We start from the raw sequence: 20867 nt of genomic DNA on the forward strand, positions 1-20867 counted from the left end.
GAGAGAGAGAGACAACAGGGAGAGTGAGAGAGACAGAGAGAGAGAGAGAGAGAGAGAGAGAGAGGCTGTGTGTGTGTGTGTGTGAGAGAGAGAGAGAGAGAGAGAGAGAGAGAGAGAGAGAGAGAGAAGCTGTGTGTAGGTGAAAGAACAACTTTTAGGGGTTAGTTCTCTTCCCGTCTTATGTAGGGCCAGGGGATGAAACTCGAGTCAACAGGCTTGAGGGACAAGCAGGTTTAGCTGCCGAGTCACCTTGACAGCCTCAGCCTTGGACTCACTGGAGGGATCTCAACATTCATGGCCTTAGAGCTGACAGTCACCACTCTGCCCGTGCAGCCCACACTACCTGATGCAGCCTGTGACTGGGGGAGTGATCCGTTCAAACAACCACATCCACATGAGCAAACTCCCTCAGTGACTGGTGGATATTTCTCGTTGAGAATGTGCCCATCTTGGCTCAAATAACATCTCAATGGGACCTTGCTTTAAAAAAAAAAAAATGATTTCAGAAAGGGGCCAGGGAGAAAATGCTCGTTGCACAAGGGTAAATGCCAGATCTGATTTTGGGTCCCCAGCACCCATGAGAAAGCCTGGCTGTCAGCCCGCCATCCCAACACCAAAGAGGCAAAGACAGGTATAGCCCTGAAGCCTACTGACTAGTTACTCCAGCAAAATCAGTGAGCTCCAGGCCAACGGGAGACTCCATCTCAGAAAGTGATGGAGGGTGACCACGACACATGGGCATGCAAACATGCACACGTGCTGAACTACCGTAACAGCACCAGATTTCAGCAGGGCCCCCAGCAGTGTGGCCTCTCTTAGCTGCACAGGGAGTACCACGCTGCTTTATCAAGGACAAGGCGTCCTTTTACTGAGATGTCATCCCCCTGCCTTAGCTTATCTATTTGCAGATGGTAGACACTTGGGCTGCCTTCTATTTTGTGCTGTGGTAAATGAAAAGTGCCCATGGCCACACAGGCGAGGATCAATGAAACGGCCATGCTGTCGTAGGCAAGGATGAACGAAACCCCCATGACCACATGGGCCGGTTCTCACTTCTCTTTGCAGCCGCTCAGCAATCGAATTCCTGTCTCACATCATGGGTTTATATTCAACTCTCTGAGACACAGCCAGCCTGTTTTTCTAGAGTAGTGGTACCATTTTGCATTCCTCTAAGCAATGAACACACGTGTGGCAACCTTCTTTACGGTCATCAGCTCTATCCACATCCCTGTTACCCTGAGCCTTCATCCTGGTGCATGGTGCCTTCTTGCGTGCTAGCCTCCCGCTGTGGTTTCTGCTTCCCTAACAACCAGTCAGATGAAAGACAGGACTTTATGAAGCCCACGTGGTGCCAAATTCCCAGTCCTCCTTCCTCCAGCTCCAACATGCTAGGATTACAGGTGTGTAGGATTACAGGTGTGTGACACCAGACCTGTTTATGAGGCGCTAGCGATTGAACTCCCAGCTTCATTCATGCTGAGCAAGCTCAAGGCTGAGCAAGCCACATCCCCTGCCTCCTGAGGATCTTTTAACACCTTCAACCACGGCTGTTTATCCCCTTCTGTGAAACAGCTTTTCAAATCTGTTGGACTGTTTCTCTGACATCTTTGGTTTGTTTGTCTTACTGTCTATTTAATGTGTCTGTGTGGGTTTGTGCACGTGAGTGAAGTTGCCCACAGAGGCCAGAAGAGGGCATTAGATCCCACACAGCTGGACTTGGAGGTAACTGAGACACCAGACAAGGGAGCCAGGAACTGAATGAACTTCCTGTGGGAGACCACTTATCCACTCAACCATCTCTCCAGACCATTTATCTAACTTCTTGGTTATAAAAAAAAAAAAAATGTTATGCAAATCTCACATGCAAATCTCTCACATTTTGTAATTATTTTCGTCCTAATTTGTCTGTGTTCTTAATGATCTCTCTCTTTTTTTTTTTCTCGTTTTTTTTGAGACAGGGTTTCTCTGTGTAGCCCTGGCTGTCCTGGAACTCACTCTGTAGATCAGGCTGTCCTCGAACTCAGAAATCCGCCTGCCTCTGCCACCCAAGTGATGGGATTAAAGGCGTGTGCCACCACGCCTGGCTAATGATCTCTTTGCCTGCATATAAGTATGTGCATCTGCTGAGGGGGTCAGAAGAGGTCATCGGATCACCCAGAACTGAGTCGCAGACGGTTGTGAGCCACCATACAAGTGCTGGGAACAAAACCCAGGTACTCTGCAAGCAACAAGCGTTCTTAACCACTAGGCCATCTCTTCTGTCCCTTACCAGACTGGGATATTTTTTAAAATATGTATTTCTATTACTTGAGTGGTCTAGGTGCCCTGGTGCCATGAGATGTGTGTGAAGTCAGAGACAGCTCTCAGGAGACTTCTGTTCTGCCTCCTGTGTGTGTGTGTGTGTGTGTGTGTGTGTTCTAAGATACCTTTAGCTAGAGTTCACAAAGATTTGCTCTTACATTTTCTTGTAAATGTTATAGGTCTGGGGTTCAATGGAGGCATGGGACCCATTCTGAGCTAATGCTGGTGTGTACAGGGTCAAGGTGTCCATGGAGACGGCTCTCTAGAATTATCCACCAGAAGGAGACATAACAAAAACTGCACTGCGCTGAATTGTCTTGGTTTCTTGTTTCTTTAGTTTAAAAAAAAAAAAAAAAAAGAATAATCTGGGTTGGAGAGGTGGCTCAGTGAACATTTATTTACTGTTCTTGCAGAGGACCTGAGTTCAATTCCCAGCACCTATACAGAAACTCAAAATTGTTACTAACTCCAATTTCCTCAGAGGACCCAATGGCCCAGCCTGACCTCTGAGGGCACCCTGCATATACATGGGAGTAAAACACCCATACATATAAAGTTTTTTTAAATAGAAAAAAAAAAATCAATTGATGGTGGCTCGCATCTGTTGTGCCAGCACTTTGGAGGCTGAAACTGAGGACTGCCACAAGTTTGGGGTCATCCTGGGCTACATGTAAGTTTGAGGCCTGTTTGAGCTTTCATTCGGACACACACACACACACACACACCAACTGATCCTGTGAGTGTGTATCTACTTCTCAACTCCAGTTCCAGAGTCCCATCAATGCAGATATTTGACTCACTGTTACCAAGTAGTCCCTAGAATTGCCAAGGTCTATTCCTACTCTGCATGACTTTGATCCTCTGTGTTTCCTGAGACTTGAGTCACAGCTCGGGACATGGTGTTCAATGTCCCACTGCAGGATGAGCACAGGCCAGGCCAGGTGATAAGCTGAGGTCTATTTGACCTAACAATGAGTACTAAGGTCTCCCGATGCCACAACTGGCCATCAGCCCACTTTTTTCCCTACAGTTTACAGCTTAGTGGTATCTTTATAGTAATAGTAAAGCTTACAAAGTCACAAAGCAGCAACCTTTCCCCGTGACAGGCAAGATTTCTACAGCTGAAATACACAATTGCAATATCCAAATTCTAAAGAAGCGATATCTCCAAAGACAGAGGACTAAGGCCATACTAACTGTCACACACAAACACACACACACACACGCACGGGCATGTGTGTATATAGTATATATTTCTACAACAAATAAGTATATATGCACACATGGCCTAAAGAGCTGTTTTGTAAACAGATGACATAGCTTTACCCATTGTCAACAAAAGCTATTTTTAAAATACGTAAGCAGAGTAGACTACACCTTCCAGGTCTGTCATTTCTACTGTGCAGACCAAGTGGGCACAGTGGCTCCCACTCAGAAGGATGAAGCAGGAGAACCACCCCAAGTTCAAGGCCAGCCTCAGCTATATAGTTAAGTTCGAGACCAGCCTAAACTACAGGCGATTGTTATCTCCTGTACAAAGCACAACAAACAAACAAAGAGACACACACAAACCCAACTAGGGGCTAGAGACAGGGCTCATCAGTGAAGGGCGAGTACTGTTCTTCCAGAGGACCGGAATTCAAGTTTCCATGTTAGGCAGTTCACAACCACTTACAACTCTAGCTCCAAGGGGATTGGACCCCTGGGCACCAACACTCATTTGCACATACATACACATAGTTTAAAAGAATAGATCCTTGGGTTGGAGAGATGGCTCCGTGGTTAAGAGCACCAGCTGCTCTTCCAGAGATCCTGAGTTCAATTCCCAGCAACCACATGGTGGCTCACGACCATCTGTAATGGGACCTGAGGCCCTCTTCTGGTGTGTTTGAAGACAGCTACAGTGTACTCATATAAATACTATATATATATATATATATATATATATATATATATATTTTAAAGAATAGATACTAAAAGAAAACTAAACCAAACTTGAACCCACAAGAAATGTCTTAAAGTCAAAAGTAACACAGGCTTCTCAAAATGCAATTTTTTTATGATGAGAGAAGACAGTTACCATGTGAATTCAACTTAACATCAAGTCAGTCTACAAGTCTGACAATAAGCCAATGGCAGGTGTGACTAAGGCTAAAGAAGTCACACGGGGGCAGGGCGGAGTGGACATGGCAAAGCTACCCCAAAGTAGCAGCCATTATTTTATAATTTAGTTTCCAAAGCTTCCTCAGACTGGGTGTGACCCTGGGATTGATTCTCAGCAAGGAACAAAAACAGAGTAGGAGTCTACACAGCTTAAAATAAACCTTAGGGGCAGGGCAGTGGTGGTGCATGCCTTTAATCCCAGCACTTGGGAGGCAGAGGCAGATGGAGCTCTGAGTTTGAGGCCAGCCTGGTCTACAGAGTGAGCTCCAGGACAGCCAGGGCTACACAGAGAAACCCTGTCTCAAAAAAAACAAAACAAAACAAAAATCCAACAACAACCAATAAATAAATAAACAAACCAATCAACCAACCTACCTACCTACGTACCTGAGGGGCTGGGATCCCTCAGTGGTTAAGAACACTTGCTGAGTTCCAGTCTCCAAACCTACATGGCAGCTCACAACTGTCTATAACTCAAGCTGCCAGGACTCTACTTGACTTCAAGGGCACCAAGCATGTCCACAGTGCACAACATACATACATACATACATACATGCATTCATACATACATGCATGCATGCATTCATACATACATGCAGGTAAACATTCATAAAAATAATTCTTTAAAAATATATTCGCTGACAATTACAATCAAGCCTACATGTTTATCAAAGATCTAGGGCACCCCATCAGGACCTGACCCCCCCCCCCAACACACACACACACACACACACCACAGCTCATCTGTACGAGTAATTAGCTTTCAACATTAATGTCTGCGATATTCAGTTTTTGAATACAGACCTAATAAATTCACCATTACCAATAGAACATGTACTGCCGCCTGACTTGAAGCCGTGAAGTGGGAGGGCCAGAGAAAGGATCCGGGATCCAGCGTTCTTTGCCTGGCACCCACACTGTAACAGGCTGTGTGAGTACACAATGCCCTTAACCAGGGACCAGCTTTCCCCTCAACCAGGCCCAGGCCATGGGCCAACTGCCCAAGCAACAACAGATAGGCTTAGTTAAAAATAAAGCTTTATGTTCTACTGAAAGCCAACCAAGAATTCTGACTCCGGGGCTGGGGAAATAGCTCAGTTAGTAAAGCGCCTGCCATGGAGGTGTGAGCTCAATCCCCACACCCACATAAAAAGATGGGGGGGGGGCGCTGAAAACAGTGGATTCTTGGGCTCACTGGCCAGCCTCACTAACCCAACTGACAAGGTCAGGTCCCAATGGGAGACACTGTCTTTAAAATGAGTGTGCATAGCTGAAGCTGCTTAGGAACCGGCAGGGCCTCTTGGCTGGTACCCTCCCTCCCTTTCCCAGACAATGATGGGGGGTGGGGGTGGGGGACATCGGCAGGACTGAACACTTTCCACACTGTGTAACACCGAAACACAGTCCCTGGAAACCAGCCCAGAGAACAAAATGGTTCCTACACGTTTTAAAGACCTTTTCCACCAAAACGTCCAAGGGATGCTTCGGAGCTAACAATCACAGGAACTTCCTTTAACATAAGCAGAGCAGAGTGGCATGAGGCTCAGTTTTGTTTAGTTAGTAAGGGTATCTTAGCTCAGCAGCACACTGTGATAACTACTAAAGCTTTTTAATCTATAAAAATTCAGACGAATTGTCCTGCGGTGCCCATCCCTTGTAGGATCAAACCCAAAAGTAAAACATATTTGGGGCTGGCAAGAGATGGCTCAGTGGATAAGAGCACTGACTGCTCTTCCAGAGGTCCTGAGTTCAAATCCCAGCATCAACATGATGGCTCACAACCATTGGTAACGAGATCTTCTGGGGTGTCTGAAGACAGCTACAGTGTACTTACATATAATAAATAAATTTTTAAAAAACAAAAACACTCACGGTCTCTATATACATCTTTACTCAAGATGGTTTATGCCAATTTTATATATATATATATATATATATATATATATTTTGTTGTTGTTGTTGTTGTTGTTTTTGTGGGGTTTTGTTTGTTTGTTTTTCGAGACAGTGTTTCTCTGTATAGTTCTGGCTGTCCTGGAACTCACTCTGTAGACCAGGCTGGCCTCAAACTCAGAAATCTGCCTGCCTCTGCCTCCCAAGTGCTGGGATTCTTAAAGGTGTGTGCTACCACGCCCAGCAGGTTTATGCCAACTATGGCAGCGCATGTTTGTAATGCCAGCACTTGAGACTAAGGCACAAAGAGACGTGAGACGTGAGTTCAAGGCTAGTGTAAGTCGCACAGTGAGACACTGTCCAGGTACCACTGTTGTTGCCACAGAAATGACTTGCTCTGTGGACAACTGCCTCAACAACTCAGTACTCAGAGAATGAATGAAGTTTCAAGGTCAAAATTAAGCACAATTAAGGTGGAACTTTATATATATATAGTTTATTTAGTGATTGTGTATGAGTGTCTTGCTGGCATAAATGTATATACACCATGTGTGTGCCTTGACCCATAGTGCTAGAAGAGCATGTCAGATGCTCTGAAACTGGAATAATAGGCTTGTGGGTACTGGGAACTGAACCCAGGTCCTCTGCAAGAGGCAACAGCGCCTTTCAACCACGGAGGTGTAGAGGAATTTCCCTTAATTATCTGACTGGCTAATAAAGATGACAAATAGCCCATCACTGGGTAAAAATGAGGAGGCAGGTTTCCCGGGCAAGACAGGAAAAGAGGGAGAGGACAGACGGAGGAGGACAGAGGGAGAGAAGCTGGAAGACAGAAGGGAAGCACATGCCCTGGAGAAACTGCAAGTGGCAGGGACTTCATAGCTGGGGAAGAAAGTGGTGTAGAGGCATATCTGCCCAATAGAGGTGGGCAGCTTATAAATATATAACTGAGTTGCATTTTCCTTGAACGGGCTAACTGGGGCTGGAGATTTACCGCATCTCCTCCTCAGCCCTAACAGGTGAAATGTTTCAGGGTAAAAAGTTTATCAAAGTCAAAACGAAGTAAATGCCTAGTTGGGTTCCTGTCACAGGCAGCTCCGCCAGCTGCTTCAGAAGTGAGGTAAACACTGGAATCCAGAACACACGCTCGGAACCAGGCTCCCTGACCCTGAGAGAGATGGTCATGCCCAGGTAAGGCCACGTCCTTTGTTAGAAAACCCTTTAACGGAGTCGCCAGGGCGACATCAGATTCCCCGGAGCTCGAGTTGCATTGGTTGTGAGCTGCACAAGGTGGGTGCTGTGCTGAGAATCTATCGCAGGTCCTCAGAACATCCAACGCTCCAGCCCCGTTAAATAAACTCATCAGCTCGCCTTACTGCGTTAGAGACTGGGTGTGACAGTTTTAAAAACATAGCAACACCACAGAGTGATGTCACGTGTTGAACTTAACTCTGATGGTGTACCTCTCTCTTGGGGGTCACCTTGTAACCTATGTCGGAGGTCACTTTCAACATAACATCAATACCTTAAGTGCTGTGAGCTTTGGGGACACAAGCATGTCCTGCAGAGTCTCAGGCACTAGGGGGATAGGGGACCGAGGAGGTAGGCACACAGGCCACCCCTCTGCAGGGGGCAGGCCATCAGAACCCTGCCTGGCTCCTGTCATAGGGACTGGCACAGAGCTTCATTTCACCTTCAAAGCAGACCTTTCTCCCAGTACTTGGAGTTAAAAATAGTTTAAGACCAGGCTGGCCTGGGCTATTTTTATCTGGAAAATTAGGGGTCAGGAACAACATAGTACGCAGAGAGGGGAGTTGACCACAATAGGAAAGAACGCCCACAGGCTTGGGGGGTGAAAAGGGCTCCTAGAGATTAACAGTTTGGGCAGGTGGTAAAAGGAAGGTGACATCTAGGCCAGAGGACAGTGAAGGTTACGTCACTGGGTACTAGCATGTGCCTAACACAGAAAGCAAAGGCTTGAGGAGCTCCACACAGTAATCACAATTGTTCTGTGCTTATAGACTTGTGACATCTCTTATAGCCCAGGCTAGCCCTGAACTCCCTATGCAGCTGAGGATGACATTGAACCCCTGACCCTCCTGTCTCCACCTCCCACATGCTAGGATTATAAGTGTGTGCCACCACAGTGGACTTGAAGTGTGTGTGTGTGTGTGTGTGTGTGTGTCCATCTGGAGTGTGCATATGACTGTGCATGTGCAAAGGCCAGAGGAAGATGTGAGAGACCCTGCTGTATCCCTGGTACCTTACTGCCTTGACGTGGGGGTCTCTCAGTGAACCAAGAGCTAGGCTATCAGCCAGCAAGCCCAAGTAAGTCTTGTCTCAACATCAGGATTATGAGCATGTGTGGCCATATAGTTTTGTAACGAGCATGCTGGGGATTCGAACTCTTCACGTTTGCGCTCTCACCCACTGAGCCATCGTAGCCCCAGCCCTGGATTAGAGGTTGTTTTGGTTTGTTTTTTTTTTCCTGTTTGTTTGTTTGTTTTTCTTTCAGAAAGAACAGTAGAGATCTGAATTAGTTTGAGGTGGGAGGAACCACACTTCTGTGAAGGAGACTTAGCCCAGACTCTAAAAGAGGTGGAAGGTCTCAATGGCTGGCGCAGGATCAGGATGGAGGCCCATCAGAAACCTGATTCACTGGTGTGCTGGGGACTAAAACATGGAGAAGGCTCATATTTCACAGCCCCTGTACTGGCTGGTTTTGTGTGTCAACTTGACACAGGCTGAAGTTATCACAGAGAAAGGAGCCTCCCTTGAGGAAATGCCTCCATGAGACCCAGTTGCAAGGCATTTTCTCAATTAGTGATCAAGGGGGGAGGGCCCAACCCATTGTGGGTGGTGCCATCCCTGGGCTGGTAGTCTTGGGTTCTATAAGAAAGCAAGTTGAGCAAGCCAGGGAAAGTAAGCCAGTAAGCAACATCCCTCCATGGCCTCTGCATCAGCTCCTGCTTCCTGACCTGCTTGAGTTCCAGTCCTGACCTCTTTTGGTGATGAACAGCAACGTAGAAGTGTAAGCTGAATAAACCCTTTCCTCCCCAACTTGCTTCTTGGTCAGGATGTTTTGTGCAGGAATAGAAACCCTGACTAAGACAGCCTCCAATAATCAAAGAAACCAGACCACATCCTTCTGAACCTGTCCAATCTGTGGCCCACAGTCACACCTGCCCCAGGAACGCGGTGAGTGTAGCCCAACATTAAAGGATAAACTTCCTTCCAACACGATGAGAGGCCATGCCCCCCACTGTGTAGGTCTCAGACTTGAACTCCACACTCGTGCCCGAGGCTTTGAAGTAAAGTTTTGTGAGTGTTGGTAATGACCTTCCTCTTCACGTACCCATCTGTGGCAGAGCGCATGTATGTATTTTTGTAATCACATATGGCACACGTGTGTGTACAGGTCTGAGGTGGATGTTAGGAATCTTCCCCATCGCCCTCCCACCTTGTGGCATCTCTCAGTCAAACCAAGAGCTCACAGGAACCTCTGGTCTCTCTGACCAGTTTATTTTCTTGATCTCATTAGTGCCCGAGGCCGGAATCACAGTGCTTTATGGCGGTTACATAGGTTCCCTTTACCTGTAGGCTGAGCAGTTTAACCATTGTGCTGTCTCCCCAGTCTTCAGTGTTGGGTCAACACTTATGATAGGTTGTGCATAGCAAAGAAATCGTCAAACAAAACAAAACCGAAAAAAAAAAAAAACAGTAACACAGATGTACGTAAGAGGGGCTGCATATAAAATGATTAAAAATCTCAACCAGGGAGTGCAGGAAGAATCTCAGATTTAACACTCACTGAATCTGAGATACAAGCAGCTGGAACACTCATTTGATAAGACAAGGTGCTAGGACCACAGGCTTCCCACTGTGAGAATTGTGTCACTCGGGATAGGAGCTGTCAAGGCCACAGCAGGACACTGAACCACCTCCAGGTGGCAAGAGCGCAGGGAGCCACAGAGGGAAGGGACAAAGGAGGCCACACAGAAAGTGTGTGGCAGGGAGTAAACTGTTCTTTTCCAAAGGGATAGAAGACTAGAAAGGAGAGCTATAGGAAAGGGAGAGGTCTCTGAAATCCTCCAGGGTAGAGATGAAGCTGGGTTTGAACAGGAATAAAACTGGGAAAGAAGTAGCCCAGGCTAGCGCTGAACTCACTGGGTGGCTGAGGATAGCCTTGAATTCCTGATCCTCCTGCCTCCTCCCCCTAAGTGCAGCATTTACTGTCATCCTGTCACGCTGCTACCTCAGTTTCTGAGATCATGGACCAGGAGGTTTTGCTCTCGAGTGAGTCACAACCCTAGGAGATATTCGGACCACTGACAGAGGGCAGGAGAGGCCTCTGAACCCCCAAACTCGATGCTTTCTCCAAAATGACAGTTTCTCTGGTAAGCTTTCCTAGCCTATGGACCACCAGGGTTCAGCTTCTGAGCACCCCCAAAACAGCAATCCGCCCAACCCAGCTCGGAGCTTTCCCTCCAACAGCTGTGCTGAGAGGACAGAGGGGCCCGCAAAAGGCAGATACAGATCACAGTGCATGTAGATAGATACTATAGAAACAGGTCACACACAGAATCCAGTTTAAACCTGTTCCTCCATCCACCGACTCCTGTCCTGCCCTACTAGCCCTCACTTCTTCTAACACAGGGGAACTCAAAATGAAACATGCTGAGTTTGTCAAGCCTTCTAAAAATGAGGTGAGTGTGTGTGTGTGTCTCATCCCTGTACAGTCAGTTGCTAGGGTGGGAGACTGATGTAGGAATCTGCACATCCTCCCAGATGACGTTGTGGCTGCTGCAGGTATATACAAAGAAGCCAGGTACTGGCGCTCCACTGTCACATCCACTACAGGTACACTGATGCACCTAGCAGGAAGGTGACACATCCCCTGCTACAGAACATGTCTAAAACCCTGAGCAATCAAAGACAGAACAAGAGTCTGAAAACAGCAAACCCCAGACCCTATGTTTGCTAACACCTGTGGTCACCCTGGGCAAGCACAGACCAGAGAAAACAGAAATAGTGGTGCACACCTGTAACCCCCAGGAACAATAACAGTGGTGCACACCTGTAACCCCCAGGAACAATAACAGTGGTGCACACATGTAACCTCCAGGAACAATAACAGTGGTGCACACCTGTAACCCCCAGGAACAATAACAGTGGTGCACACCTGTAACCCCCAGGAACAATAACAGTGGTGCACACCTGTAATCCCCAGCACTCCAAAGGCTGAGGCAGGAGATCTACTACTGCTCGAGGCCCTCTCTCTAAACAGAAAGAGACATGGAAGACTGGGATGAACTGCAGACCAAGTATCATCACGGGCACACACTTAAGGATAAGCTATCATTAACTGATACAGCGTAAACCAATTATAACAACAACAGGGTGCGGGGGAGGGGATACCCCCCAAGATTAGTTAGAAAGACGGGGGCCTTAGGCCCTGGGAAGCTTCTCTGTGGCTTTTTGACTTGCCCCCTTTGCATCCAGGAACCCCATCCCTGCCTGGCAATAGCAGAACCTGCCAAAAGGGCTATAGGGGACAGGTGTAGGTCCTTCTGCAGGCACAGCAGGCGGCAACAAGACCCTAACCCAGGACATCCCTCAGCTGTGTATAACCCCAAAAGACATCAAGTTTGAGCTCGGGAATGTGAAATGAAATAAACCGGGAGGAAGAGACTCTGGTGACACATCTGTGACGGTTTTGTTTTAGAATGCAACAGGTCCCCGCCATGTTAGAGGCTTCTGTGGCTCCCCTTCTTGCTAACTGATATGTGTCAACCAGGAAAGACAAAGAGCTGGAAGGCTCGAGATTTTCCTCTCAGCTTTAAGGTGTCCGTGCGGTGGTCTTTGGTGGGTTTACTGCACAACAAGATCTGGGTGGCTGGAAGCAGAGCCAAGGGCAACATGAGGACAACACAGTGAATGACAACAGCATCTCAAGCAGCTGCCGATGACACCAAGTGTGGAACAGGGCACCTTGCAGGAAAGACAACAGGGACAAACAGCCGTACAAAGCAGCTATGAAAACTGTCTAGGAGCATGGTGGTGGATGCCTGCAATCCCAGCACTCCAGAGGTGGAGGAAGGAGGATAGGGAGTTCAAAGCCAGCTCAGGCTCCTTAACAAGTCTGAGGCCAGTCTGGGCTACATGAAACCCCATCTCAGCGTAAGAGAGCTCTCTGGGCATTCACAAGGAAGTTCAGTCCCCTGCACCAGAAAAGTGTCTAAGAGTCTGTTAGAGTGAATGGTGAGAAATTAAACAACCAAGCTGATAACATCAACCCCAAGATACCAGAATGTATGGGCTTCAAAACCAAGGACGTGGGGCTGGAGAGATGGCTCAGTGGTTAAGAGCATCGACTGCTCTTCCAGAGGTCCTGAGTTCAATTCCCAGCAACCACATGGTGGCTCACAACCATCCGAAATGAGATCTGAAGCCTCTTCTGAGTATCTAGAGACAGCTACACTGTACTTACATATATAATAAATAAATCTTAAAAAAAAAACAACCAAGGATTCAATGCCTGCAGGAGGAAGGGGGAGAAAAGACTGCTTTCATTACAGAGCAAGAACAGGAGGCCCTGCTTCAGGTGACACAGCTCCAACAGCAACAGGACACTGTGGAAAAAAATGTCAAGCGAAAGTGTCAGCCTGGCTGAAGGAAGCTTTTGCAAAGAGAGTCATATATGACCAGTTCTTCCAGAAACAGCAAAAATGGGCCAAGTCAGTTCTGTAGGAAAGGGCACACTGCAGACAGAAGAGGGGGCACACCCACTTCTGCTGTGTCACTAACAGCTCCAAAGTCCCTCCTTGAAAAAGTCACTTAGCCCTCTCCAGAACTCACTTTCTATTTGAGAGGAAAAAAACTAAAAGTGTGTGTACATACCTGTACATGCCCAAATACGTGTTCATGTACGCGCAAGCATATGTATGCATGCTTGTGTGTGTTGTGTGTGTGTATGCGCACACATGTGCCAGGATAGTGGTGGTTGGGTCAAAACCCACCTAAGCCTTTTTTTTTCTCCAGCTCACAAGAGGTGGACAGACAGGGAAAACAGTGATCTCTGAAAGAGAGGATCGTGGCTAGAGCTCCAAGTGTGAGCCTAGCCTGCTCTACATGCAAGTTCCAACCCAGCTGAGGCTCCACACTGAGACTCTCTCTCAGACTAAGAAAAGAATCATAAGATTGATTATTTTTTTAACATGGCAGGAGTAATACTTAGTAACAGTTCGGCAGTCAAAGTGCACTGCTTGTGGTGCAAGCCACAGACTCCCCAAGGCAAGCGCAACGGGCAGACAGACAGTGCTGTGAATACCAACCCGAGGCCCAGAGACACTAAGCCATCAGCCCAAAGGCACAACCACAGTGGTGGAGTCCCAGAAGCAGGACCACATCAAAACCAAGATCTAACAGGGACACACACCCACTACCCTGTTAGAACGCCCATCTTCCCTCTTCAGTCCCCCTAGAGGTGTTTCTGTGAGGTAAGGTCTCACTTTATGGTCCCGGCTGGCCTCAAACTCAGAGATCCACCTGCCGCTGCCTCCTAAATGCTGGGTTTAAAGGTGTGAACCATCATATCCATCCCCATGGTAACTTCTCAACTTCTTTACAACCATCTTCTATTCAGCTGGCAGGGATCAGCTGGCCCCTAACCTTTCAGCCTTTCTGCACACTGGACAACTGGCTTCACGCTTCCGTCTGATACTGCACCGGCCAGCTGCTCTTCTTTCTATGGCCAAGGTGCTGGGACAGTGGTTCTCCACCTGTGGATTTTGACCTCGTTGGGGTGTCGAATATCCGATATCTACATTATGACTCCTAACAATAGCAAAATTAGTTATGGAGTACCAATAGAATGAGTTGGAGATGACCACCACATGAGGGACTGTATTAAAGGGGTCGCAGCGTTGGGAATTCCCGGAGGAATGAAAGGAGGGCAGAGTGTGGGGGAAGCAAGCCCTGTCTAGTTCTGTTCTCTCCAGGACCACAAATAGATTTACTTTTCTTTGGGTCTGGAGGCTTTTCTCTGAACCCAAGGGCGGGCACAGTCCAGGGATGCATCTGCCTCTCCATGTAGGGCTTTGTCATCTAAGAGGATTGCCACCTCTCTCTGTGGCAGCCGCAATAAAGCAGCGGGATTGTGCTCATCCTATTCCTTGCTCCAAAAGCCTTCCAGAGCTGACTAATTAACCGCAGCACAGAAAACTCTGAGTAGTATAAGGTGCTTGCTGCCCTCATCCTATCACACACACACACACACACACACACACACACACACACACACAGTCTGTCTGTCTGTCTCTCTCCTTCTCTTTCTTTGAAGTAGGTGCTCCCAGGTAGGTGCTCCTCCAATCATCTACAGCCCCAATATCTCTCCTTTATACAAACATGAGACTTTAAAAACATTTTTATACATGTTATAATTCTGGCAATTTCACTCTTTACTGGTTTGCTTTGGGTTTTTTTTTTTTTTTTTTTTGGACACAGGTATCTATCTCTGTGCCACCCAGGCTAGCCTCCGACACTATTCTCCTGCCTCAGCCTCCTTTTTTGTTTGTTTGTTTTTGTTTTTTGCAAGGCCTGAGCTCACAGAGATGTCTGTGCCTCTCTCTGCCTCTGGGATTAAAGACCTTGTGCTCCGCACACCTGGTGTTTGCAGTAATCTTAATGACGAGCAGCAGACAAGCCCAAGCACAATGCTCCCCCGGGGTTCCGTCCCTCAGCATCCCTTCTCTCTACCCAGCTACAGAGCCTGTGCCCTCTGACAGTGCTCAGACATTGCTCTGTACAAGGGAAGACTGTGGCTCCCTGCCGCTGATGTCACCATGAGCCAACCAGATGGAAGGAAGGATGCGAGAAAGGCTAAGAGGTCAAAGGGCAGCTTAAGGGTAAGAAAAGGGTGAGAGGATCCCTGAGAGGGTAAAGAGTGGAGGTGGGTTATAGCAGTCACAACAATCATGTTTCTGGTTTTCTCCCGTATTACTTCACCTTCCCGGGGGGGGGGGGGGATTCCTCTTTTTAAGAGGGAGGACAAGCAGTGGCCAGATGCGCATGTCCGAGGCAGACACTGGGGAAGAGCAACCTGTGAAGTCTCACAACTTGATGACCATGTCCTCGTGTATATGTAGAACATGTGACAGAAAACTCGGAACTTGGCTGGAAGACCTGTCTTAAATCCCCGTATTTGGGGCTTGAAGCAATGGCTCAGTGGTTAAGAGCACTTCTAGAGGACCTCGGTTCAATTCCCAGCCCCAACACCACCACAGCTAGCGAATATCTGTAATTCCAGTCCGGAGGGATCCATGTCCTCATCTGGCCTGCACTGGGTACTGTACATGTGTGGGGCACAGACAGACAGACAGACAGACATGCAGACAAAACACCTGTGCACACGATTTAAAAAAATAAATAAATAAAAGGTACTCCTGGTGTCTTACAGAACTTCGAGTGAGAGAAGCGGTCCCCTCAAGCTCTTCGGGGACCAGGCACTGACAACCGCTACCGCTCCAGTAGCTGAAGTGAGCGATACACACTGGTAGGAAACAGCTCTCACAAGACAAGGACGAGAGCGAAGACTTCCAAAGACAACCAACCATAACGGCCTCCTTTGGGGAACCCCTTAGAGACACAGACTTAAAAGAGCGCAGCTTAGTGACTAAACACACAGCTGCTTTTGAGTATGTGAAGCAAACACTGTACAGTCAAAACCGTTTGCAGAGCCAGACCCAGAGCGCCAGTGTCCTATCCCCTCACCATCAACAGAGATAGCTATCAAAACTAGAAAGTGCCACGCGCCTTTAAGCCCAGCCCTTGGGAGGCAGAGGCAGGGCTATGAATTCAAGGCTATCCTGGTCTATATAGTGAGTTCCAGGACACACCCTGAGCAGGGCTATGAATTCAAGGCTATCCTGGTCTATATAGTGAGTTCCAGGACACACCCTGAGCTACCTAGTGAGAGCCGGACTCAAAATAAATAAATAAATAAATAAATAAATAAATAAATAAATAAATAAAATCCCCTAGAAATGTAGGCAAACAGAGGCTTCAAATCTGGCTTGAACCTGACCCAGGTGTCTAAATGGTGGGCCCTGGCCTCTTATATCCTGACTTTTACCCCAAAGTGTAAGTCAGAGAAGTCCCTGTCACAATGACACTGGCTGTGTGGAGTCTACTGGGAAGCCTGAAGCAGCCTGCTTCCTCAGTATTTGGAAGGGTGTCTTAGTGCTCAAAAGCAGTATTTCTTTTTCTTCTTTTTAATAAGTAATTAAAATTTACATGTTCAAACATGGTTACCTAATCTTTTTAGTTAAAAAGTTCAATGAGGGGCTGGTGTGGTGACTCAGGAGGTAAAAGTATGTGTGCCAAGTCTAATGACTTAGGTTCCATCCCCAGGACCCACTCCTTAGGAGAACCAATTCTGGAAAGCTGTCCTCCAACGCATGCCCGCCCGCACGCTCACACACACACACACTCAGTAATAAATGTAATTTTTAGGATGTGAGGGTCAGTAAAAGGAAGTCCTTAAGACTGTCCCCACAGACCCCGAATGAATGAAAGTGTGAGCTCCAATTCGGAGCAGGAGCCCATCCTCCCTGCCAATGAGCTGGTCTCCTAGACCTCCAGGCAAGCGACTTAAATCAGGACTGTTCTTTCAGCTACCCCAACCTATGAGGAAAGAGGGTGTCTGTTTCCCAATGGATTCCCCAGGAGAGCCACTGCCCTCAGAGCCAAGCTGTCTGTTGCCTATGAAAACTGCATAGAAAGCCCAAACTGAGGTCCAGTCAGACTTCTATCCCGGTCCCAGGTTTACTGTACTTTTGGAGACAGGACCTCATGTAGACCAAACCACCCTTCAACTGGAGATGTGGCAGAATGTGTCCTTAAGCCCCCACCTGATAGTTCTCCAGAGAAACGGGATCACAGGCTGGCACACTGCTGGCGACCAAACTCGGGTTCCTCTCCATGCCAGGCAAGCACACGACCACCTGTGCTACATCTCCACACGAGGCTTCATTTTAAGCAACTTTTTCTGGAGGTCACCTGATATTAAGGCAGGTGCCCCTATCCAGTACTGAGTTTGCAGTCAATTAGGCTTCCCATTGCATTCGTTCTATTTTTCCCTCCTAAACATGCTCAGTCTGACAGTCCCATCCGGCTGTCAACATAGTTCAAAACCCACACAACCAATAATTACCGGGAAGAGCTTGTGTGTACAAACTTGTGTGTCAGGGTTTTCTAAAACCTCCCCCAAAACTCGACTGACTGTAGACGGAGGGTGGATCAGGGTGCCCCGGGGAGGTGAGAATACAAAGAACAGATTCAGATCTGGGAAGAGAGTGGAGAGTGGAGAGAGTCACTGTCTGCCACAGGAGGGAGGGAGCAGCAGACTAGAAGGAACTGCCACAGTAAGAGAAAGAAGAAAATCCCACCAAACCCAAGGTTAAAAGGAGCCCTCCGACCTCCAATTCCGTGTCGGTTTTGTTTTCAAAATAAATAAATAAATAAACCAGGAAGCCACAGAAGCAGCCCTTTTTCAACAGGAGAGTCTCATTAACAAAGCGAATAGAGGAAACCTGTGCTCTGAGTGCAACCGACCTACTATGAGCCCTGGGAACGGAAACACCGCTTTCCTGGTTTGGTAGTGGGTTTCAAAACGGTAGGGACAGCTAGCAAGATAAAGCTACACGGGGGAGGGGAGCAGGCCGCCAAGCTTTTCCTGAATACAGGGAGTTTTCCGACCACAGGCTTTTAAATGGACCTTTCTGGGGGCAGCTGACAGAGTCCTAGCTAAACACAGTGTCTGGCTCTCAATCAGAGCCGGGTGCGCGCTGAAAACCGCGGGGCTTTTAACTAGCTCAGGCACACAGGCAAGATGCATCACCCAGACCCGGTGTAGCTGGTACCCCAACGACCCCCACGAGTGACCAGGGCTCCGGCAGGCTCTGCACTGTGGTAGAGAGTACAAGGACAAAAGGAACCACGCTAAGACAGAGCGCCGGGCCCCGGGTCTACGGGGGAGGGGGGTGGTCCTCACAGACCCTCCTCCGGGCGCGAGAGCCCCAGCCACTTACTTTCGTTCGGCCGTTTATCCTGTAGTTGCCCAGCTTCCCGCTGCAGTGGCGGATCAGGTCGTCCATGCTGCTCATGAGCAGGCCGATGGTTTCGCAGCCGGGCTCTTTGCCCTCGATCCAGGTGATCTGGTCCCCCCGGATGTCCTTGGAAGAGTCACTCTTCTGGCTGACCAGCTGCCCGTCCGTGAACTTGCCGGTGTCGTGCAGGGCGCGCACCTCGTCGCCGATCTGCTGCCCGGTCTCCCTGCCCAGGAAGTCGTCCACCACGCAGATGCCGTGCTTGTTCATGCACGGCACGATGTACTCCAGAGCCAGCTTCAACGCGGGCAGCGGCTTGGTCTGCCCGTTGGGCCGCAGCCCTCCGCCGGGACTCAGCGTCTCCCCGGGGCCGCCACCCGCTGGGCACAGGCTGGCGCGCTCGGGGCCGGGAGACCGGCTAAGCGGAGGATCCTCGGAGCCGGGCTCGGCTGGGCCGGGGCCGCTCCGGGCCTGCGCCGCGTCCTCCGGGCCCGGTACGCGCGAGGCCGCCGCGCTGTCCCCGCGCCGGGCCGCCCCGCCGGCGCGCGCGGCTCCGGGGGCCCCACCGGGCGGGGGCGCGACGCGGGGCTGCGCCGGCGCGGGCTGCGCGCGGGGGGCCTCGCCGCCCTGGCACACCAGCTTGTGCTTCTTCCAGTCCTGGCGCTGGTGCTCTTTGCAGCAGTAGAAGGAGCTGCGGCAGCGGCCGCAGCGCAGCAGGTTCTCCATCTTCCCGCACAGCTCGCAGTACTGCCGGTCGCGCTCGCTGGCGCTCAGCACGCCGGACCCGCCGCTGTCACTGGCCATGGCCGCGGCAGGGCGGGCCGCGGGCCGGGAGCGGGGCGGCGGCGGGGCCGTCGGGGCGCCCGCCCGGGGCCGCCGCCCGCTGCGGGAGGCCGCGCGCGCCCTGGCCTCGCCTGCCTTGCCCGGGGCCGCCTAGCGCCGCATCGCGCCGGAGAGAGCGCGGCCTGCGCGGCGCACAGCGCCCTGGGCGGGCGGGCCCAGCCGGCTGCGTCGGGGCGGGCGGGCAGGGCGCGGGCCTGCGGGCGCCACTCGCTCCGCGCGCGCTGCACGTACACCACGGCCCCGGCGACCCGGCGCGCGGGCGGAGAGGGCGGGGGCCGCGTGCACGCGGCGGGCCGGGCCTAGCGGGCGGGCGCGCCGCTTCCTCCGCCCTCCCCTCCTCCTCGCGGCTCCGCCCGGGGCGCGCGTCGCCGGCCTGCGCGCGCGCGGCTCCACCTGCCTGTCCGGGCCCGCCGGCAGCGCTCCGGGGCTGCCTCGGCCACCTCCGTCTCTCGGAGGAGGAAACGGAAGCTCAGACGGCCGCTGGGCCGCTCCAAGCTCCGGGACGGCCGCTGCGCGCTCCCGGTCTGCTGCTCCCCGGAGGCCGCGGAGGGCACAACAAAGACCCCCCAGGCAGCCTGCTCCGGGACCGGTTCCTGCAGTCGCCGGGCCTGGTTCTGGCTTTGCTTTGTTTTTGCTTTTCTGCGGTCCTTAAACTCTGAGATTTCTCCCGGTTCCGGTTCGAGACCTCTGGGTTAAGTAAGGTAATCAGGGCTCGGTTCCAGATCCGCATTCAGGCCTAAAGCTCTCAAGAGCATAGTCGGTGAACGAAGCTGCACAGGGAGTTAAAGTCTCACATTAGAATCTGCCAATAGTGTCTGCAGAATTACGAGGATTATTACGGGCTTTCTTTGTTGTCTTGAGACGCAGCCCGGTAGTCCTCAGTAGATTCTCCTACCTCTACTGGTCAGTGGTAAGGTGATTAGCGTGAGCCCTCTTTGCCAACTCAGTTATCTGCATTTTGTTTGTTTTAAGTGTTGTAAATTGAGACAAACACACTAGTTGGTGTTTCTTTGTTTTTATGAAACCTTCAAACCTCACAGAGCTTGGCACGGTGGTAAACGGCTTTAATGCTGGCACTCAGAGGCAGGAAGATCATTGTGAGATTGGGGCCAGCCTGGGCTACAAAGTGAGTTCCAGGATCAAACGCACTTGCACACACAGCTCAGAGAAACAAACCAGAGACTGACGGTTCCACCTGTGATTTGTAGTAAGTAACCAGTGGGGCCGTGGCAAGGAGAATGACGGGTATATTTGGAGCTGCAGAGAGGGAAGCAAGAGCTGTACAGGTTGAGGACCAACCTGCTCTATGTGGTGGGTTCCGGGACAGCCAGGGCTACGGAGTTCAACATGGTCATACTGCCTCCAAAACAGGAGGGCCTCCCTAGGCGCGAACATTTGTCATAATGTACACATGGTCATATACTTGAGTGTAGCTATTGGGACAGACAGCCTAGAGTTTAAAATTACTGTTTGGATGTCAGGGGGAACACAGAAACGGGAATTGTTAGCTCTGCCATTCGAATGAAGTTGCAAGCAAACAACTCAGAAATGTAAGAGGGACAA

General features: G+C 49.9%; 1 protein-coding gene across 1 annotated transcript in view; it reads right to left on the minus strand.

Moving 5' to 3' along the window:
- Egln1 (egl-9 family hypoxia inducible factor 1) overlaps positions 1 to 19460 on the minus strand; it is a 38418-nt gene extending 18958 nt beyond the window's left edge. The window contains exon 1 of the mRNA XM_021170905.2: positions 18444 to 19460. Within this exon, the coding sequence (XP_021026564.1) occupies positions 18444 to 19265 (822 nt within the window). The 5' untranslated portion in view covers positions 19266 to 19460. The remainder of the gene's footprint in view (positions 1 to 18443) is intronic.
- Between the last annotated feature and the right edge of the window lie 1407 nt (positions 19461 to 20867).

The sequence above is a fragment of the Mus caroli genome, chromosome 8 (assembly GCF_900094665.2).
Source record: "Mus caroli chromosome 8, CAROLI_EIJ_v1.1, whole genome shotgun sequence".
NCBI lineage: Eukaryota > Metazoa > Chordata > Mammalia > Rodentia > Muridae > Mus > Mus caroli.